The sequence below is a fragment of the Oncorhynchus mykiss genome, chromosome 12 (genome assembly GCF_057628025.1).
Source record: "Oncorhynchus mykiss isolate SJ-2025 chromosome 12, ASM5762802v1, whole genome shotgun sequence".
In the NCBI taxonomy this organism is placed as follows: domain Eukaryota; kingdom Metazoa; phylum Chordata; class Actinopteri; order Salmoniformes; family Salmonidae; genus Oncorhynchus; species Oncorhynchus mykiss.
The window spans coordinates 51,854,911-51,873,631 of NC_143033.1; the positions used below are offsets into that span (position 1 = coordinate 51,854,911).

Consider the following 18,721-nt stretch of genomic DNA (forward strand, 5'->3'; position numbering starts at 1 on the left):
AGCCGGCAGAGGAAGATGGTAGTGATGCGGAGAGGGAGGCGACGGAGAGCGCAAGCTCCTTTCCACGAGCTCGGTGACGAAGATCAACCCGTCGCTCAATGCGAATAGCGAGTTCAATCAAGGAATCCACGCTGGAAGGAACCTCCCGGGAGAGAATCTCATCCTTTACCTCTGCGCGGAAACCCTCCAGAAGACGAGCGAGCAAGGCCGGCTCGTTCCAGCCACTGGAGACAGCAAGAGTGCGAAACTCAATAGAGTAGTCTGTTATGGATCGATTGCCTTGACATAGGGAAGACAGGGCCCTGGAAGCCTCCTCCCCAAAAACAGATCGATCAAAAACCCGTATCATCTCCTCCTTAAAGTCTTGATACTGGTTAATACACTCAGCCCTTGCCTCCCAGATTGCCGTGCCCCACTCACGAGCCCGTCCAATAAGGAGAGATATGACGTAGGCGACACGAGCAGTGCTCCTGGAGTAAGTGTTGGGCTGGAGAGAAAACACAATATCACACTGGGTGAGGAACGAGCGGCATTCAGTGGGCTCCCCAGAGTAACACGGCGGGTTATTGATTCTGGGCTCCGGAGATTCGAAAGCCCTGGAAGTGGCCGGTGGATCGAGGCGGAGATGGTGAACCTGTTCTGTGAGGTTGGAGACTTGGGTGGCCAGGGTCTCAACGGCATGTCGAGCAGCAGACAATTCCTGCTTGTGTCTGCCTAGCATCGCTCCCTGGATCTCGACGGCTGAGTGGAGAGGATCCGAAGTCGCTGGGTCCATTCTTGGTCGGATTCTTCTGTTATGGTGCGTGAATGAGGACCCAAAAGCGAATTAACAAACAGAGTACTTTAATGACGAACATACGTGGGCTCAGATGGACAGGTAGATTCCGACAGGACAGGACAAGGTTGCAGCACACACGATGATAGTCTGGTTCAGGCATGAGACACATAAACAAACAAACAAGAATCCGACAAGGACAGGAGCAGAAACAGAGACAGATATAGGGACCTAATCAGAGGGAAAAAGGGAACAGGTGGGGAACGGGGTGAATGGGTAATTAGGAGGAGACAAGGCACAGCTGGGGAAAAGAGGGGGAGAAAAGGTAACATAACAACGACCAGCAGAGGGAGACAGGGTGAAGGGAAAGGACAGAGACAAGACAACATGACACTGCTGCTTGGGGATCCTAATAAAATACCAAATCTGCTTTCTACTATTTAACGAGAGGCAGGACCTATTTCTATAGAAGAAGCACATTTTTATTCTCACCTTTACTCACTCATCAATATGCTTTTTTAAAATACAGCTTTTCATCTATCCAGATACCCAGATATTTGTAAGCAGGGACATGATCAATATGGACACCAGCCAAAGTACATACGTTTAAATCATCAGAGTTATTTTTATGCACTCTAGTGAACAGCATATACTTAGTTGTACCTGCATTCAATACTAATTTCAGGCCAATACAGTTTTTCTGTTATGCTATGAAGGCAGACTGTAGTTCAGATAGAGCCTGGTCAACCGGCGGGATAATTGTCAGGCTTGCTCCCGCTTCCCCTCTCTCGTGCTTGAGGACGTCAGGCTGCTCATCATTACACACACCTGCCACCATCATTACGCGCATAAGCCCTCATTGGATTCACCTGGACTTCTTCGCTTTGTTTGACCTTCCCCTACATATCTGTCTGTTCCTCAGGTGGTTCCCTGTGTCAGCATTATTGTTATCATATCATTTTGTTCCCCCCGTCCAGATGCTGTTCTTGTTTTGTGTGATGTCCGTTTTCCATTAAATGTTCACTCCATGTACTTGCCTCTCGTCTCCAGCGTCGGTCCTTACAGAATGCTGACACCATTATTTGAAGCATCAGTGAGTTCTTGTTTTTTGTTTTTGGTGGTGACGTTGCGTCCGGGTGCTTTCGCAGATGGAACCGGCTGTGCCTCAGCTGGCTCGTCGGGCTTCCACGCCACAGCCTGCTCATCAGGCTCCCATCCCACGTCATGCCTCAGCCGGCCCATCAGGCTCCCATGCTTCAGCCGGCTCGTCAGGCTCCCACGCCTCAACGGAATCATTAGGCTTTCATGCCTTAGCCGGATCATCAGGCTCCCATGCTTCAGCCGTCTCATCAGGCTCCCACACCTCAGCCAGCTTGTCCGCTCCCATTCCTCAGCCGGCTCGTCGGGCTTCAACGCCTCAGCTAGCTAGGGGGGGGGGGGGGGGGTACTGTCATGCCTGATCCCGCTTCCCCTCTCTGGTACTCAAGGGAGCCAGGCTGGCCATCATTACGCACACCTGTCACAATCTTTACACGCATCAGAGCTCATTGGACTCACCTGGACTCCTTCACTTTGCTGATTGCCCCTCTATATCTGTCTGTTCCTGAGTTGGTTCCCTGTGTCAACATTATTGCCATCATATCGTTTCGTTCCCCCCGCCCAGACTCTATTCTTGTTTTGTATGATGTCTGTTTTCCATTAAATGTTCACTCCCTGTATTTGCTTCTCGTTTCCAGCGCCAGACCTTACCGTAATAGAATACACAACAGTACCATCAGCATACAAGTGCAGGTTACAGTTTTTTTTTTACAGACAAGTCGATATTGTTGATGTAAACAGTAAAAGGTACAGGACCCAGAATCAACCTCTGCGGGACACCTTTCATAATATCCAGGAAACCTGATTTAACACAGTCAGCAGATACACATCGAGTTATATCTGTCAAGTAATTTTTAAATCAGTTACAGCCCGGTCTAAGCCAATTGAGGAAAGCCTCTGAATTAGAGGTGCGTGATCAACAGTATTGAAAGTCAAGGACAGGATAATGAAAGGGTATGCCTTTTATCTATACAGTTAATCACATCATTTATAACTAGGGATGCAGCAGACATAGTGCCTGGTCTACAATCTGACTGATGTACATTTAGAATAGATTTCAAAGATAAGAAAGATCTTAGCTGAGAATTGATTAAGGATTGTAATATTTTAGCCAGACGAGAAAGTTTAGAAATAGGATGATAATTATTTAGGTCAGAAGAGTCACCACCTTTGTGAAGGGAGAGTACATGGGCAGATTTCCAAACCTTAGGGATAGTACCAGATATAATCATCAGGTTAAAAATATGGGTTAATGATTCAGCAATCAGGGGGGCAGAGAGCTGCAGCAAAAATGGATCAAGCATATCAGTCCCAGTGGATTTTTTTTTTTACATCAATCTTAAGCAAGGCATCTTGTACAATACAGACGTCAATTATTGAAATTAAATGTAAATAGAAGTTGAGTCAGCTCGAGGCTGGCAGAGGAAATATCAGTCGATTGACTGACCAGGGTCAATTAAACCACAGTTTCTCTCAAATAAAAAGCCTCCCTGTCATGTTGTGTCTTGTTTCTGTCCTTTCCTTTCACCCTGTCTCCCTCTGCTGGTCGTACTAGGTTACCGTTTCTGTCCCTCTTTCCCCCAGCTGTTCCTTGTCTTCTCTGACTACCTCATTCACCCCTTTTCCCACCTGTTCCCTTTTTCCCTCTGATTAGGTCCCTATATCTCTCTCTGTTTCTGCTCCTGTCTTTGTCGGATTCTTGTTTGTGTGTCTCATGCCTGAACCAGACTATCATCGTGTTTGCTGCAACCTTGTCCTGTCCTGTCGGAATCTACCTGTCCATCTGAGCCCACGTGTGTTCATCATTAAAGAAACTCTGTTTGTTAATTCGCTTTTGGGTCCTCATTCACGCACCTGACAGAAGAATCCGACCAAGAATGGACCCAGCGACTTCGGATCCTCTCCACTCAGCCGTCGAGATCCAGGGAGCGATGCTAGGCAGACACGAGCAGGAATTGTCTGCTGCTCGACATGCCGTTGAGACCCTGGCCACCCAAGTCTCCAACCTCACAGAACAGGTTCACCATCTCCGCCTCGATCCACCGGCCACTTCCAGGGCTTTCGAATCTCCGGAGCCCAGAATCAATAACCCGCCGTGTTACTCTGGGGAGCCCACTGAATGCCGCTCGTTCCTCACTCAGTGTGATATTGTGTTTTCTCTCCAGCCCAACACTTACACCAGGAGCACTGCTCGTGTCGCCTACGTCATATCTCTCCTTACTGGACGGGCTCGTGAGTGGGGCACGGCAATCTGGGAGGCAAGGGCTGAGTGTACTAACCAGTATCAGGACTTTAAGGAGGAGATGATACGGGTTTTTGATCGATCTGTTTTTGGGGAGGAGGCTTCCAGGGCCCTGTCTTCCCTATGTCAAGGTAATCGATCCATAACAGACTACTCTATTGAGTTTCGCACTCTTGCTGCCTCCAGTGGCTGGAACGAGCCGGCTTTGCTCGCTCGTTTTCTGGAGGGTCTCCGCGCAGAGGTAAAGGATGAGATTCTCTCCCGGGAGGTTCCTTCCAGCGTGGATTCCTTGATTGAACTCGCTATTCGCATTGAGCGACGGGTTGATCTTCGTCACCGAGCTCGTGGAAAGGAGCTCGCGTTCTCCGTTGCCCCCCTCTCCGCATCACTACCATCTTCCTCTGCCGGCTCGGGTGCTGAGCCTATGCAGCTGGGAGGTATCCGCATCTCGACTAAGGAGAGGGAACGGAGAATCACCAACCGCCTCTGTCTCTATTGCGGTTCTGCTGGTCATTTTGTCACTTCATGTCCAGTAAAAGCCAGAGCTCGTCAGTAAGCGGAGGGCTACTGGTGAGCGCTACTACTCCTGTCTCTCCTTCAAGATCCTGCACTACCTTGTCGGTCCATCTACGCTGGACCGGTTCGTCAGCTTCCTGCAGTGCCTTAATAGACTCTGGGGCGGAGGGCTGTTTTATGGACGAGACCTGGGCTCGGGAACATGACATTCCTCTCAGACAGTTAAGGGAGTCCACGGCCTTGTTCGCCCTGGATGGTAGTCCTCTCCCCAGGATTCAGCGTGAGACGCTACCTTTAACCCTCACTGTTTCTGGTAATCATAGCGAAACCATTTATTTTTTAATTTTTCGTTCACCTTTTACACCTGTTGTTTTGGGCCATCCCTGGCTAGTTTGTCATAATCCTTCCATTAATTGGTCTAGTAATTCTATCCTCTCCTGGAACGTCTCTTGTCATGTGAAATGTTTAATGTCTGCTATCCCTCCTGTTTCCTCTGTCTCTTCTTCACAGGAGGAGCCTGGTGATTTGACAGGGAGGAATATCACGATCTGCGCACGGTGTTCAGTCGGTCCAGGGCCACCTCTCTTCCTCCACACCGGTCGTATGATTGTAGTATTGATCTCCTTCCGGGAACCACTCCCCCCCGGGGTAGACTATACTCTCTGTCGGCTCCCGAACGTAAGGCTCTCGAAGATTATTTGTCCGTAGCTCTTGCCGCCGGTACCATAGTCCCCTCCTCCTCTCCCGCCGGAGCGGGGGTTTTTTTTGTTAAGAAGAAGGACGGGTCCCTGCGCCCCTGCATAGATTATCGAGGGCTGAATGACATAACAGTGAAGAATCGTTATCCGCTTCCTCTTATGTCTTCAGCCTTCGAGATCCTGCAGGGAGCCAGGTTTTTCACTAAGTTGGACCTTCGTAACGCTTACCATCTCGTGCGCATCAGGGAGGGGGACGAGTGGAAGACGGCGTTTAACACTCCGTTAGGGCACTTTGAATACCGGGTTCTTCCTTTCGGCCTCGCTAACACTCCAGCTGTCTTTCAGGCATTAGTCAATGATGTCCTGAGAGACATGCTGAACATCTTTGTTTTCGTTTACCTTGACGATATCCTGATTTTTTCACCGTCACTCCAGATTCATGTTCAGCACGTTCGACGTGTCCTCCAGCGCCTTTTAGAGAATTGTCTTTTTGTGAAGGCTGAGAAGTGCTCTTTTCATGCCTCCTCCGTCACATTTCTCGGTTCTGTTATTTCCGCTGAAGGCATTAAGATGGATCCCGCTAAGGTCCAAGCTGTCATTGATTGGCCCGTCCCTAAGTCACGCGTCGAGCTGCAGCGCTTTCTCGGCTTCGCGAACTTCTATCGTCGTTTCATCCGCAATTTCGGTCAGGTGGCAGCTCCTCTCACAGCCCTTACTTCTGTCAAGACGTGCTTTAAGTGGTCCGTTTCCGCCCAGGGAGCTTTTGATCTCCTCAAGAATCGTTTTACATCCGCACCTGTCCTTGTTACACCTGACGTCACTAGACAGTTCGTTGTCGAGGTTGACGCGTCAGAGGTGGGCGTGGGAGCCATTCTTTCTCAGCGCTCCCTCTCTGACGACAAGGTCCACCCATGCGCGTATTTTTCTCATCGCCTGTCGCCGTCGGAACGTAACTATGATGTGGGAAACCGCGAACTGCTCGCCATCCGGTTAGCCCTAGGCGAATGGCGACAGTGGTTGGAGGGGGCGACCGTTCCTTTTGTCGTTTGGACTGACCATAGGAACCTTGAGTACATCCGTTCTGCCAAACGACTTAATGCGCGTCAGGCGCGTTGGGCGCTGTTTTTCGCTCGTTTCTAGTTCGTGATTTCTTATCGCCCGGGCTCTAAGAACACCAAGCCTGATGCTTTATCTCGTCTCTTCAGTTCTTCAGTAGCCTCCACTGACCCCGAGGGGATTCTCCCTGAGGGGCGTGTTGTCGGGTTGACTGTCTGGGGAATTGAGAGGCAGGTAAAGCAAGCGCTCACTCACACTCCGTCGCCGCGCGCTTGTCCTAGGAACCTTCTTTTCGTTCCCGTTCCTACTCGTCTGGCCGTTCTTCAGTGGGCTCACTCTGCCAAGTTAGCCGGCCACCCTGGCGTTCGGGGTACGCTTGCTTCCATTCGCCAGCGTTTTTGGTGGCCCACCCGGGAGCATGACACGCGTCGTTTCGTGGCTGCTTGTTCGGTCTGCGCGCAGACTAAGTCCGGTAACTCCCCTCCTGCCGGCCGTCTCAGGCCGCTTCCCATTCCCTCTCGACCGTGGTCTCACATCGCCTTAGATTTTGTCACCGGACTGCCTTCGTCAGCGGGGAAGACTGTTATTCTTACGGTTGTCGATAGGTTCTCTAAGGCGGCTCATTTCATTCCCCTTGCTAAGCTTCCTTCTGCTAAAGAGACGGCACAAATCATCATCGAGAATGTTTTCAGAATTCATGGCCTTCCGTCAGACGTCGTTTCGGACAGAGGTCCGCAATTCACGTCTCAATTTTGGAGGGAGTTTTGCCGTTTGATTGGGGCTTCCGTCAGTCTCTCTTCCGGCTTTCACCCCCAGTCTAACGGTCAAGCAGAACGGGCCAATCAGACTATTGGTCGCATCTTACGCAGTCTTTCTTTTCGCAACCCTGCGTCTTGGTCAGAACAGCTCCCCTGGGCAGAATACGCCCACAACTCGCTTCCTTCGTCTGCGACCGGGCTATCTCCTTTTCAGAGTAGCCTCGGGTACCAGCCTCCGCTGTTCTCATCTCAGTTCGCCGAGTCCAGCGTCCCCTCCGCTCAGGCTTTTGTCCAACGTTGCGAGCGCACCTGGAAGAGGGTCAGGTCTGCACTTTGCCGTTATAGGACGCAGACTGTGAGGGCTGCTAATAAGCGTAGAACTAAGAGTCCTAGATATTGTCGCGGTCAGAGAGTTTGGCTCTCCACTCAGAACCTTCCCCTTAAGACGGCTTCTCGCAAGTTGACCCCGCGGTTCATTGGTCCGTTCCGTATTTCTCGGGTCATTAATCCTGTCGCAGTTCGACTTCTTCTTCCGCGATACCTTCGGCGCGTCCACCCGGTCTTCCATGTCTCCTGTATCAAGCCCGTTCTTCGCGCCCCCGCTCGTCTCCCCCCCCCCCCCCCCATCCTTGTCGAGGGCGCACCCATCTACAGGGTCCGTAGGATTTTGGACATGCGTCCTCGGGGCCGTGGTCACCAGTACCTCGTAGATTGGGAGGGGTACGGTCCTGAGGAGAGGAGTTGGGTTCCCTCTCGGGACGTGCTGGACCGTGCGCTGATCGATGATTTCCTCCGTTGCCGCCAGGCTTCCTCCTCGAGTGCGCCAGGAGGCGCTCGGTGAGTGGGGGGGTACTGTCATGTTGTGTCTTGTTTCTGTCCTTTCCTTTCACCCTGTCTCCCTCTGCTGGTCGTACTAGGTTACCGTTTCTGTCCCTCTTTCCCCCAGCTGTTCCTTGTCTTCTCTGACTACCTCATTCACCCCTTTTCCCACCTGTTCCCTTTTTCCCTCTGATTAGGTCCCTATATCTCTCTCTGTTTCTGCTCCTGTCTTTGTCGGATTCTTGTTTGTGTGTCTCATGCCTGAACCAGACTATCATCGTGTTTGCTGCAACCTTGTCCTGTCCTGTCGGAATCTACCTGTCCATCTGAGCCCACGTGTGTTCATCATTAAAGAAACTCTGTTTGTTAATTCGCTTTTGGGTCCTCATTCACGCACCTGACACTCCCGGGATAAAATGATGATTAAAATGATCACTTATTGCATTATTTTAAGTTATGATGCCAGAGTCAGACAGAACTTGCTGAGGCAGAGAAGAAGAGGAATTTGCACACTTCAGTGCATTTTCTGTTTTTCAAAATTTAGAAGGATCACCAGCAGAGTCAGAGATATACAGTGGGGAGAACAAGTATTTGATACGCTGCTGATTTTGCAGGTTTTCCTACTTACAAAGCGTGTAGAGGTCTGTCATTTTTATCATAGGTACACTTCAACTGTGAGAGACGGAATCTAAAGCAAAAATCCTGAAAATCACATTGTATGATTTTTTAATAATTAATTTGCATTTGATTGCATAACATAAGTATTTGATCACCTACCAACCAGCAAGAATTCCGGCTCTCACAGACCTGTCAGTTTTAAGGTAAGCAAACCCTCGGCCCAGATGTTTGTCCGCCGCTGTCGTCATAGCTGGAAGAGAGCCCGGGTTGGCTCTTCTCAAGACCACCTGCTTGATTCTGACCCGACCACAAACCTCTGTCTGCCCTCGACTTGCCCTTTTCCTGCCCTGTGTTTAAAAAAACATAATCTGTGAACGGTACTATCTGCCTCCCGTGTCTGCATCTGGCTCATATCCTGAGTTGTGCTATAATTAAATCAATGAATGAGGAGTTACCAGGGTTTTTCATATTTAGCTATGTGTTGTTTTGAGATCAGTTGAGTTAGTTTAAAATCAATGCATATACTCTTAAATTGATTTGAGGCCAATGATAGCCAATCCAGATTCAAATCCCCTAAAATGACCAACTCCGAGGACAGAAAAGGTGTTAAACACTTGGAAATAATACCAATAACATCCATCATGGCAGCAGGGGGTAGGTAAATCCCAGCAATAAATAAATGTGTATTCTGGTTTATGGACACATTTACAACCAAGAGCTAACATTTATCGGGTACTCAAAAATGCAAAGATGTGGATGCCGTCAAAAGTTTGGAAACACCTACTCATTCAAGGGATTTTCTTATTTTTTTATTTTCTACATTGTAGAATAATAGTGAAGACATCAAAACTATGAAATAACACATAAGGAATCATGTAGTAACCAAACAAGTGTTAAACAAACCGATATATACTTGAGATTCTTCAAAGTAGCCATTCTTTGGCTTGATGACAGATTTGCACACTCATGGCATTCTCTCAACCAGCTTCATGAGGTAGTCACTTTTGAATGCATTTCAATTAACAGCTGTGACTTGTTAAAAGTTATTTTGTGGAATGTCTTTCCTTCTTAAATGTGTTTGAACCAATCAGTTGTGTTGTAACAAGGTAGGGGTTGTAATGTATACAGAAAATAGCCCTATTTACCACAGCATTCTGCAGTGATACGCCATCCCATCTGGTTTGAGCTAAGTGGGACTATCATTTGTTTTTCAACAGGACAATGACCCAAAACACACCTCCAGGCTGTGTAAGGGCTATTTGACCAAGGAGAGTGATGGAGTGCTGCATCAGATGACCTGGCCTCCACAATCACCCCACTTCAACCCAATTGAGATTTTTTGGGATGCTATGACCGCAGAGTGAAGAAAAAGCAGCCAGCAAATGCTCAGCATATGTGGGAGCTCCTTCAAGACTGCTGGAAAAGCATTCCAGATGAAGCTGGTTGAGAGAATGCCAAGAGTGTGCAAAGCTGTCATCAAGGCAAAAGGTGGCTACTTTGAAGAATAAAAAATATATTTTGATTTGTTTAACACTTTTGTGTTATTTCATAGTTTTCATGTCTTCACTAATATTATACAATGTAGAAAAGAGTCAAAATAAAGAAAACCCTTGAATGAGTAGGTGTGTCAAAACGTTTGACTGGTACTGCATACGGCCACTACACCCCCTTTCTGTAATCTGTCACATCTAAATACATTATAATAATTTACTTCAACGTCTTTATCAGATACATAACCCTTTAACCATGTTTCTGAAAGAACCAGAATGTCAGGACACGAGTCCTGTACCCAAACATCAATTGTGTCCATTTTGAAACAATAGTTTGCGCATTTAGGTGCATTAGCCTAAGCCCCCAGCTCAGTTCCCATAAGAGCTAACAGGCATAGGGTTATCTGCAGCTATTTGTTGAGTGAACTGGGACTTTGCCAAGGTCCCTGGTCAACCACATGAGAGCAGAGCAGACTGAACACTTTACAGACCTCCCTCAAGTCGCTGGATGCAGTGGCTAGAGCGGGAACTGGGAGAGCAGTGTTGGCAGATTTCAGTCCACCCTGATGAAGCACCTGCCAAATGAGTGGATCTGCTGCAGGGGATCAGAGTGGCTGCCAATGCTCCATTCTGGGTGTGCCCAGGAGACCTTGGTGTAGCTCTTGTTGCATGGTTGGGTCTGCCATAGTGTGCAGGAGTGTCCCAGGCCTGTCCTGGTGATGGGAGTAGGGAGGCTAACCAAAACTAACCAGCAACATCGTGTAAGGTGGGGACTACCTCTTTGCACAGGTATACATTGTTTTAAAGACAGTTCAGGCTGAAGATGGGATGGTGGGCCAGGTGTAGATTTGGGCACATCACACAGTCTGAGACAGGCTGGAATTTATCCTCTGGATGGTGTCAGGGTGGAAATCTCTGGAGCAGGGTAGATATTACTTCTTTTTTTTTGTTCTCCACTGAAGACAGACAGACAGGCAGGACAGACAGGGACAATACAGTATATATACTCACTCTAGTAGTATGACCTCTGTAGGAAGAGCTTTAGATGCCCATTTGAGGGAATTTCTCCTTGCAAACAGACTATTTATTATTCTCAGTTCCTTCATCTCCAAAGCATGGCATGGAGGCTACTTTTTCCTCATCAGTTTAACATTCAGACATTTATTATATTATACATCTGATCTGTTCAGACATGTCATGTGAGTTTTTGGTTTATAAAGACCCAGGGGCGTCAGTGTAGATTTCTGATACATATTCTGTGACTGATTTAAAAGTCAGTCACTTAAAAAAACAAAAACATTTTGAAGCATTTAAGTAATCAAAATAAGCACACAAAGAACAAAAAAAGCTTCATAATTCATAAAGGTCATGTTAACTGACTGATGTTATTTCATAGAACAAAAAATCTAAAATATAAGTCTGTGTTGACCTCAGACCATACATTGTTTATTACCAAACCCTACTCTTTCCCCAACACCAGAGGTGTTAATTTCCGGTTTTTCGGACTACAACCTGGCGAGCTCTATAGACATACTGGACGCTTTGCAAGGCCTTTAACCAAAAATTGTATTAATGCATATGCTCATGCCCTCAAAATAGTTGCAATTAAAGACGTGAAGAAGTCTGCTGTCTATATTTCCTCTTCAGACAGATTTGTGGTGAGTTGCAATTTGAGAAGTAGTGAAATGAAAGCACTATACAAATGCAAGGGATGTCTTACAAAGCATCCAGGTTGGGATTTAGCAACCATGTAAAACATATTGAAGTACTAGGCTACCCATTGCATGTGAGAAGCCTCCTGGATAAGATATACCAAATAGTTAATTATACACACATTGGGTTGGTGGTAATCCAAATTATTTGTATGAAGGACAAATAATATTGACCACCATTAAAAGAGAGATATCCTTTTTTTCTATTGGGAAAACCCTGGGCTTTTTGAACGGAGCAAAAAGTCCGCAGCAGGAAAATACCCTGCTTTTCCTCATTGGACTGAGACACACCCACACACTGTATTACACAACTCCCCCGCGCGCTCCGAGCTCAAACACAACAGTCATTTTATGGAAAAGACGGGTGACGTGTTCCTGCTTGACGAAGGGTTTCCTGGCGGATTAACCTCTGCACTGTAAATCAGAACACTGTTAAATACGCGTTTCTGTATTTATGCAATATGAGACAATTGAGATTAAAGCAGATCACTCCAAGTCCTTATAATAAAGTGCATGGCAGTTTCATGCTGTTAACATTCGAACGTTGGCGATTCTTGAATAGTAATACATAACATGATTGCTTAACTTTGTAGCAGTTGGCAATTGGTATAAGTGCTTTCTTTTGTAAACAAGCAGCTCGTGTCAGCAGTGATTTACATGAAGTCTGACTGGAGTCTGTGGCACCCTGTACCAACTGAACAAGTCAACACTTCCCCTGTCGGTGCTTTTAATACCTACACTATTTCCAGGAAAAGCGCGACTTCTCAGTTCGATTGCGATTTATTTAAAAGGGCTTGCCTATGCCTGGGCTTTTGATGCTTGGCGGGACATAATTGCACCAATAATAGAATAGAAATACAACCCAGTGGTTGTATTTGGCATAGTTATGCAATTAAATAATGGAATCGTTTTCTCTAATATAATTCAATTAAATTATAGGAATACGTGTGGAAGGATTACTTAACTGATAAGATAGCCTGTTTACTATGCATCATCTCTATATATTCTATAAACACAAGTTAAATTAATAAACTATCAATAGTCATGCAGAATTTAACATTTTAACTGAAAACAATAAGAAATAAAAAAAGCCTAGATATTGTAAATTATACTTCGTTATACTGCTACGATCAACATGCATAGCTACTTTATTGGGTCTGTTCACGCCTTATCATGACTATCATAGCTTCGCTCACAACGGCATGATTTCTCGGAAATCAGGTTGCCTGTAGTTTGAGCGCGCCGTCCTTGTTGTGACATTCGGCGCAGATGCGGACTGCTGCCAAAACCGTATGCATGCTACTAAGTGGGGAAGTCCCAGCATCTCTGTATAAAAACCATTGTTCCTTCAGCAGAGTGTACACACTGTCAATGAAGACCAGAGTGGATATTACAAGGAATAACAGAGGAACAACTTCTCGCTCCATCTTTACAAAAGAGAATACCTGCTTTTAGGCTACATTTCTAATCAATCGGATTAAGCGACATCATATTGCAGCTGTAAGTGATTTTATTTTCTTATTGCATGCACTACTAGGCCACATATAAACTGTGCTCATAGCTCTCTTTGTACATATTTATAGACAATATAGTTTGTATTTATAGTAGGCCTGTAGGCATTTAAAAAAAATAGAGACTCGCATTTGTTTTTACGTGTGTGCAGCAGCGTGCATCTTGTCATTGGGCATAGTCCACATATTTTGACAGATAATATTACACTGACACGAACGCGCCTTGAAGCAAAGGGTTGTGGCTGTACGGTCAACCTGTTGGTGAATTAACCTAGCCGAAGTAATGCAAGTAGCTAATAGAAAATTGCAGTAGTATATTATGACTTTTCAAGAGCTCTAGTTAACATATAAATAATTGCACGTTTTAGTAGGTCTAGGTGTAACACTGTTTGTAACGTATCTAGGCACTGTAATGCATTGGTTTAAATCCGTTCGCTTGCTCAGTGCACGATCAGAGTGTGCATGTTATTTGTTGAATATGTCCATCGTGTTCTTTTTAAGCACTAAAGAACCTGCTCCATTTAACCTGGGATGCACTAGATATAACCAAACTCTTTATCTGCTTGAATAAGACAACGAAAAATACTTTTAAAGACGTTCAATGTAGTCCTATTAAATGCACATGACAGAAATACTAGTACTGCTTTCTTTCACTGATTTGGATAGTCCAATAATTTGACAGTCGTTGACAATGGTCATGGCTACATCACACTTCCTGGTCATGACGAGACTAGGCATCCGATAGTGGGCGCTAGAGCTGCATATCGTCTAGAATTGATGTGCATTCCCGATACTACACTCGTGCTTCTCCTGGACCGGCTCGTACTTAAAGCATCCTCCATTCAGACTGTAAAGGCACAATTACCCTCCTTAACTATCTTTAATGGCGAACCCCCGAAAAATATGTGTACTGTCTTAATAAAACACAAATTGCCACCACAATTTTTCGTAATTTCGGGCAATTTAGGATGTTGTACACCGTTCGCTGAACGCGTTGTTCAACGTCCTAAATTGTTCGAAAGCACGAAATGTTAATGGAAAATTGTGTTTTATTAAGACAGTACACATATTTTCTGGCAGCTCGCCATTAATGATAGCTACGGAAAGAAATTATACCTTTGCAGCCTGAATGGAGGATGCTTTATGTATGAGCTGGTCCAAGTGGGATAGGAGTGTTTACTGGGAATGCACATTAATCTCAGACTATAGTCTGCCAAGGCTAGGTCATGAGCTTCACTGGACTAAACATCTGCACTAACTGAGAAGGGCAGTGGGAGGAGGGCCTGAGTAACATGCGTGCACATCTACCTCACATTCCATGTGGCTAAAACTGAGCTAATCTATTCTCCTTCCTCTCCCAGGAACCATGCCTGTGTCTAGGATGAGAATGAGACCTTGGTTGGAGGAAAAGATTGAGTCCAACACCATCAGTGGATTGGTGTGGGTGGACAAGGTAAGACTCATCAGACTCATCTAATGCATTTGTATGTACAAAGGAAACAAATACTCCCTGAAACATTGCAGTGGCGGACACTCATTGTAAGAAGAGAACTTAGTCCAGACATTGACAGCTCCAAGCATATTAAGCACTATTACCCATGAGAAGGACTACTCAAAACCAAGCATGTAGAGGAGAAGCTGAGGTGAGAGATAGGAGGCTCTCATTTGAAACCCATTGCTTTGTGGTTTTTGTTCAGGACAATAAGATTTTCTCCATCCCATGGAAGCATGCTGCACGTCATGGATGGGACTTGAACAAGGACGCATGTCTGTTCAAGCAATGGGCCATGCACACAGGTGAGCAAATAACACATACCTAGACTACCTATTATAGCCCCTCTCATAATAAAATGTAATTTTACCGAAGATGCATCATATGCTCTGCGCACTATGCACTTCAGCACCGTAAGGTTTTACAATATACTTACTGCATCGTAATAACAATGATGTCACTTGTCTGTGGATGCAGGGAAATTCATACAAGGCGAGACTAAACCGGACCCTAAGACATGGAAGGCTAATTTCCGCTGTGCAATGAACTCCCTTCCTGACATAGAGGAAGTGAAAGACAAAAGCATCAACAGAGGGAGTGGAGCGGTGCGTGTCTACAAGATGAAGAACGTCCACTCCAAGCCAAATAACAAGAGGTCAAAAGCAAACACTGTAAAGAAAAATAACAAGGTATGGTTATATTCCTTTTTTAACTGCAACCCGCTTTAGAATCCCTTCAACCCACTTTAGAATCCCTTCAACCCACTTTAGAATCCCTTCAACCCACTTTAGAATCCCATCAACCCGCTTTAGAATCCCTTCAACCCACTTTAGAATCCCTTCAACCCACTTCAGAACCCATTCAACCCACTTTAGAATCCCTATCATCATTGTAGTAATGTATTCCCTCTGCTATATAAAGACCTGTGCATGCCTATTTCGGCTGGCTGTATCCAAGCCAGTGTCAACAGAGATGAACATTATAATCTTACTTCATGTTTTGCTATTGTCTCTTCTAGGGGTCACAGATCAAGACAGAGGGAATGTCGTACAGCGAAACCATTTGCCCCGAGGACCTCAATACCAACACACACCCGCAGGAGGACAGTATGACACAGGAAAGCATAGTAGACAGCACAGACAGCCTAGATGATTTCACATTTGCTCCAGAGTGTTCCACCAGTGTGGAAATAGGCCCAGACAGCACCAACAACTTCTACACATCTTTCCAAGTGTCACCAGACCACCCCACAGGTAAGATTAACCTTGCTAGATATTTGGGTTTGACTAAACTCTTTGTGTTTGAGTGTGGGCTGCAAATGTAATTGAGGTTTGCACAATGCTCATGCCAATTGCCCTTCTTCAACTTTACAGACTATGAAGACAGTCACCAAGAAACCCTTATTGAGGTAAGTTTGTCTCTACCACTACAAGTTCAGTGTGCTTTTTTAATTATCAGGAATAATCCATGTTTGCCAGATATTCTGTATTGAATACTAGAAATTCTAACACAGTTAAACCTAGCAAAAATTCAACCAGGCTCATCACCTGTGTTTTGCCCATTTAGATGACACAGCTTTGGGAGCAAGGCAGTGTAAACGACAAGAGGTTCCTGAGCAATGAAGTAGACACCTCAGAGTCCTTCGACACTGCAGAGTCTTACCACAGTCCAGAGAGCCAATGGAGTGATAACTCAGGTAAATAAATGATGCTAGATGGAATCAGGCTGTTAATTATACTGTAGTATTCAACGGCAGGATTTCGTCCTGTCTCCATGCATTGTCTTTGTAAAACATTTGTTAGTCAAAATGAAAGACTACAAACAAGGAAAATGAATAGGAAAACTCTGGATTCTGTAGGCCATTGTAAACATATTTGTTAAACAAATCTGTCACATGTAAAACACTGAGACGATTGAGGACAGTGCTTCAATCAATAATATTTCCTTCTCATGTGCATAAGGTGTGAAACATGATAACGCATATATGGTAAATAGATGGCAGACATAGAAGTGAATGATTTGACCAGAGCCTAAGCTTCAGTTTTTACCATTGCATCCAAAATCATCTAACAAGGCCGCTGTCAATATTGCAAAACATAAGACGAAGTCTGTGCCATCTTTCAGCTGTGATTCTCTTGCATCACTGACCTCCTTTGTTTTGTTCGTCTGACAGGGGAGGAAATAGAGCTGCGGCTGTACACAGAACTCATCTCAGGACTACCGATCATTGACGACATCCCTTACACCGACTACTGGTCACTGAACAACAACACATCCAGTTATCCCCAACAGATCACATGCCCACTCTGAGGCCCGCTCTCTCAGACCCTGAACAGAACCAAAAGACTTCATTCCCGACTTTTTCTTGAAGTCAAGCTACACCATCTTTGGCATTTGACGAATGCTGCTCTGTGACAGTTGGAGGATCTCTAAAACCTTTGGTAGCATTTTTGAAAGGAAGTATGTCTGGTACTCTCTACTGTGTTTCCACTCTTTGTTAAATCGTGCTCATAGCTGTATTGTACTCAGTATGAATAGCTCATTTACAAGATCCACAGTTGATATGATGGCACCTAGCCCATTGCCAAAACATCACATCAACTCTCCACTTGGATGAGCAACATCAGGTGTGACAAAATGTTCCGTTATTTACACACTATATGGTATACAGCAGTATATTCCCGGACGATAATCATTCATAACGAACTATTTTGAGAAAATGTCTGTTCATTTGGTGAAAGGTGTTAAAGATGTCATTTTGTGTATATTTGTATATATATTTTATATCATAGTTTTTTTTTTTTTGTACAAATTAAATTAAATGCCAACCTATTGTGAGTTGTGTGTATACTGTATAGTTCATATATTGTATACTATACTTAATATCTACAAATATTTATATCTGACATGACATACTTTTAGAGAGGTTTTGATGAGGGGAGAACAGCCTATATAACCGGATGAGTTAGCTATCTAAGACATGGGGAGCTGACAGTGTCCAATGCATCACTGCGCAACAGGCAACAGCCTGATGCAAGTCTATAGTAATATTGTAAATTACAATGTAATAATTGTAGAATAACACTTTATTGGAAACAGATTGGTTTTGAAGGGAGTCTTTTTGCCATTCTTCAAAGTGGCAAGGCTTTTAACAGAGCATAAAAGTTTTTTTTTTTAATGGTTAAGGGGATTTAACACAGCATTGTGTGTAAATCACATGATTATTCCCAGCTGTTGTAAACTACACTACTATATAAATTAGAGAGGAATTACTTTCTCAGACTCAAGCATATAAAACACTGTTGAATACCGATGCACATTTTTTCATGTCAGGTTTGTAAACGTTTCTCGGAAACGGGTCAAACTACTTTTGCAACTACTTTCCACAGAAGCTATGAGGGCACAGGGCGAGACCCAGATGCAGACACAGGAGGCAGATGGTTAGAGTCTCTGATATTTATTATAATCCAAGGGGCAGGCAAGAGAATGGTCGTGGACAGGCAAAAGATCATAACAAGGTCAGAGTCCAGGAGGTACAGAGTGGCAGGCAGGTTCGAGGTCAGGGCAGGCAGTATGTCAGGCAGGTGGGTTCAGAGTCAAGGCAGGCAAGCAGATAAACAGGTGGGTGGAGACAATCCATGTTTTATAATTGTTCTCATTTCCTATTTCGGTAGTTTGACAAATCATCGCAGTGTACTTAATACAAGGTATACATTTTATTGTCCATTGTATTATACAGTCGTGGCCAAAAGTTTTGTGAATGACACAAATATTAATATCCACAAAGTTTGCTGCTTCAGTGTCTTTAGATATTTTTGTCAGATGTTACTATGGAATACTGAAGTATAATTATAAGCATATAATTATAAGCATTTCATAAGTGTTTATTGACAATTACATGAAGTTGATGCAAGGAGTCAATATTTGCAGTGTTTG

At 45.0% G+C, this 18,721-nt stretch overlaps 2 protein-coding genes across 3 annotated transcripts in view; one reads left to right on the forward strand and one right to left on the reverse strand.

The window, feature by feature from the left end:
* Window positions 1-18,721, reverse strand: part of LOC110537737 (long-chain-fatty-acid--CoA ligase 6) — a 90,189-nt gene that overhangs the window by 50,718 nt on the left and 20,750 nt on the right. The gene's annotated exons all lie outside the window — the stretch shown is intronic.
* LOC100135950 (interferon regulatory factor 1b) lies at window positions 12,470-17,617 on the forward strand. Of its 2 annotated transcripts, NM_001124293.1 has the most exon segments (10): window positions 13,143-13,282; window positions 14,655-14,746; window positions 14,991-15,090; window positions 15,263-15,474; window positions 15,804-16,038; window positions 16,159-16,193; window positions 16,352-16,481; window positions 16,959-17,048; window positions 17,050-17,091; window positions 17,093-17,617. In NM_001124293.1, coding segments are annotated over 9 exon segments (993 nt in total). In that variant the 5' UTR covers window positions 13,143-13,282; window positions 14,655-14,659; the 3' UTR covers window positions 17,155-17,617.

Excerpts from the sequence above, each read along its gene's own strand:
- LOC100135950 (XM_090191324.1), top strand. The coding sequence starts at position 14,660 with ATGCCTGTGTCTAGGATGAGAATGAGACCTTGGTTGGAGGAAAAGATT. Across the intron at positions 14,747-14,990 it reads GATTGGTGTGGGTGGACAAG|GACAATAAGATTTTCTCCAT; the intron begins GTAAGACTCATC and ends GTTTTTGTTCAG. Across the intron at positions 16,482-16,958 it reads CCAATGGAGTGATAACTCAG|GGGAGGAAATAGAGCTGCGG; the intron begins GTAAATAAATGA and ends TTCGTCTGACAG.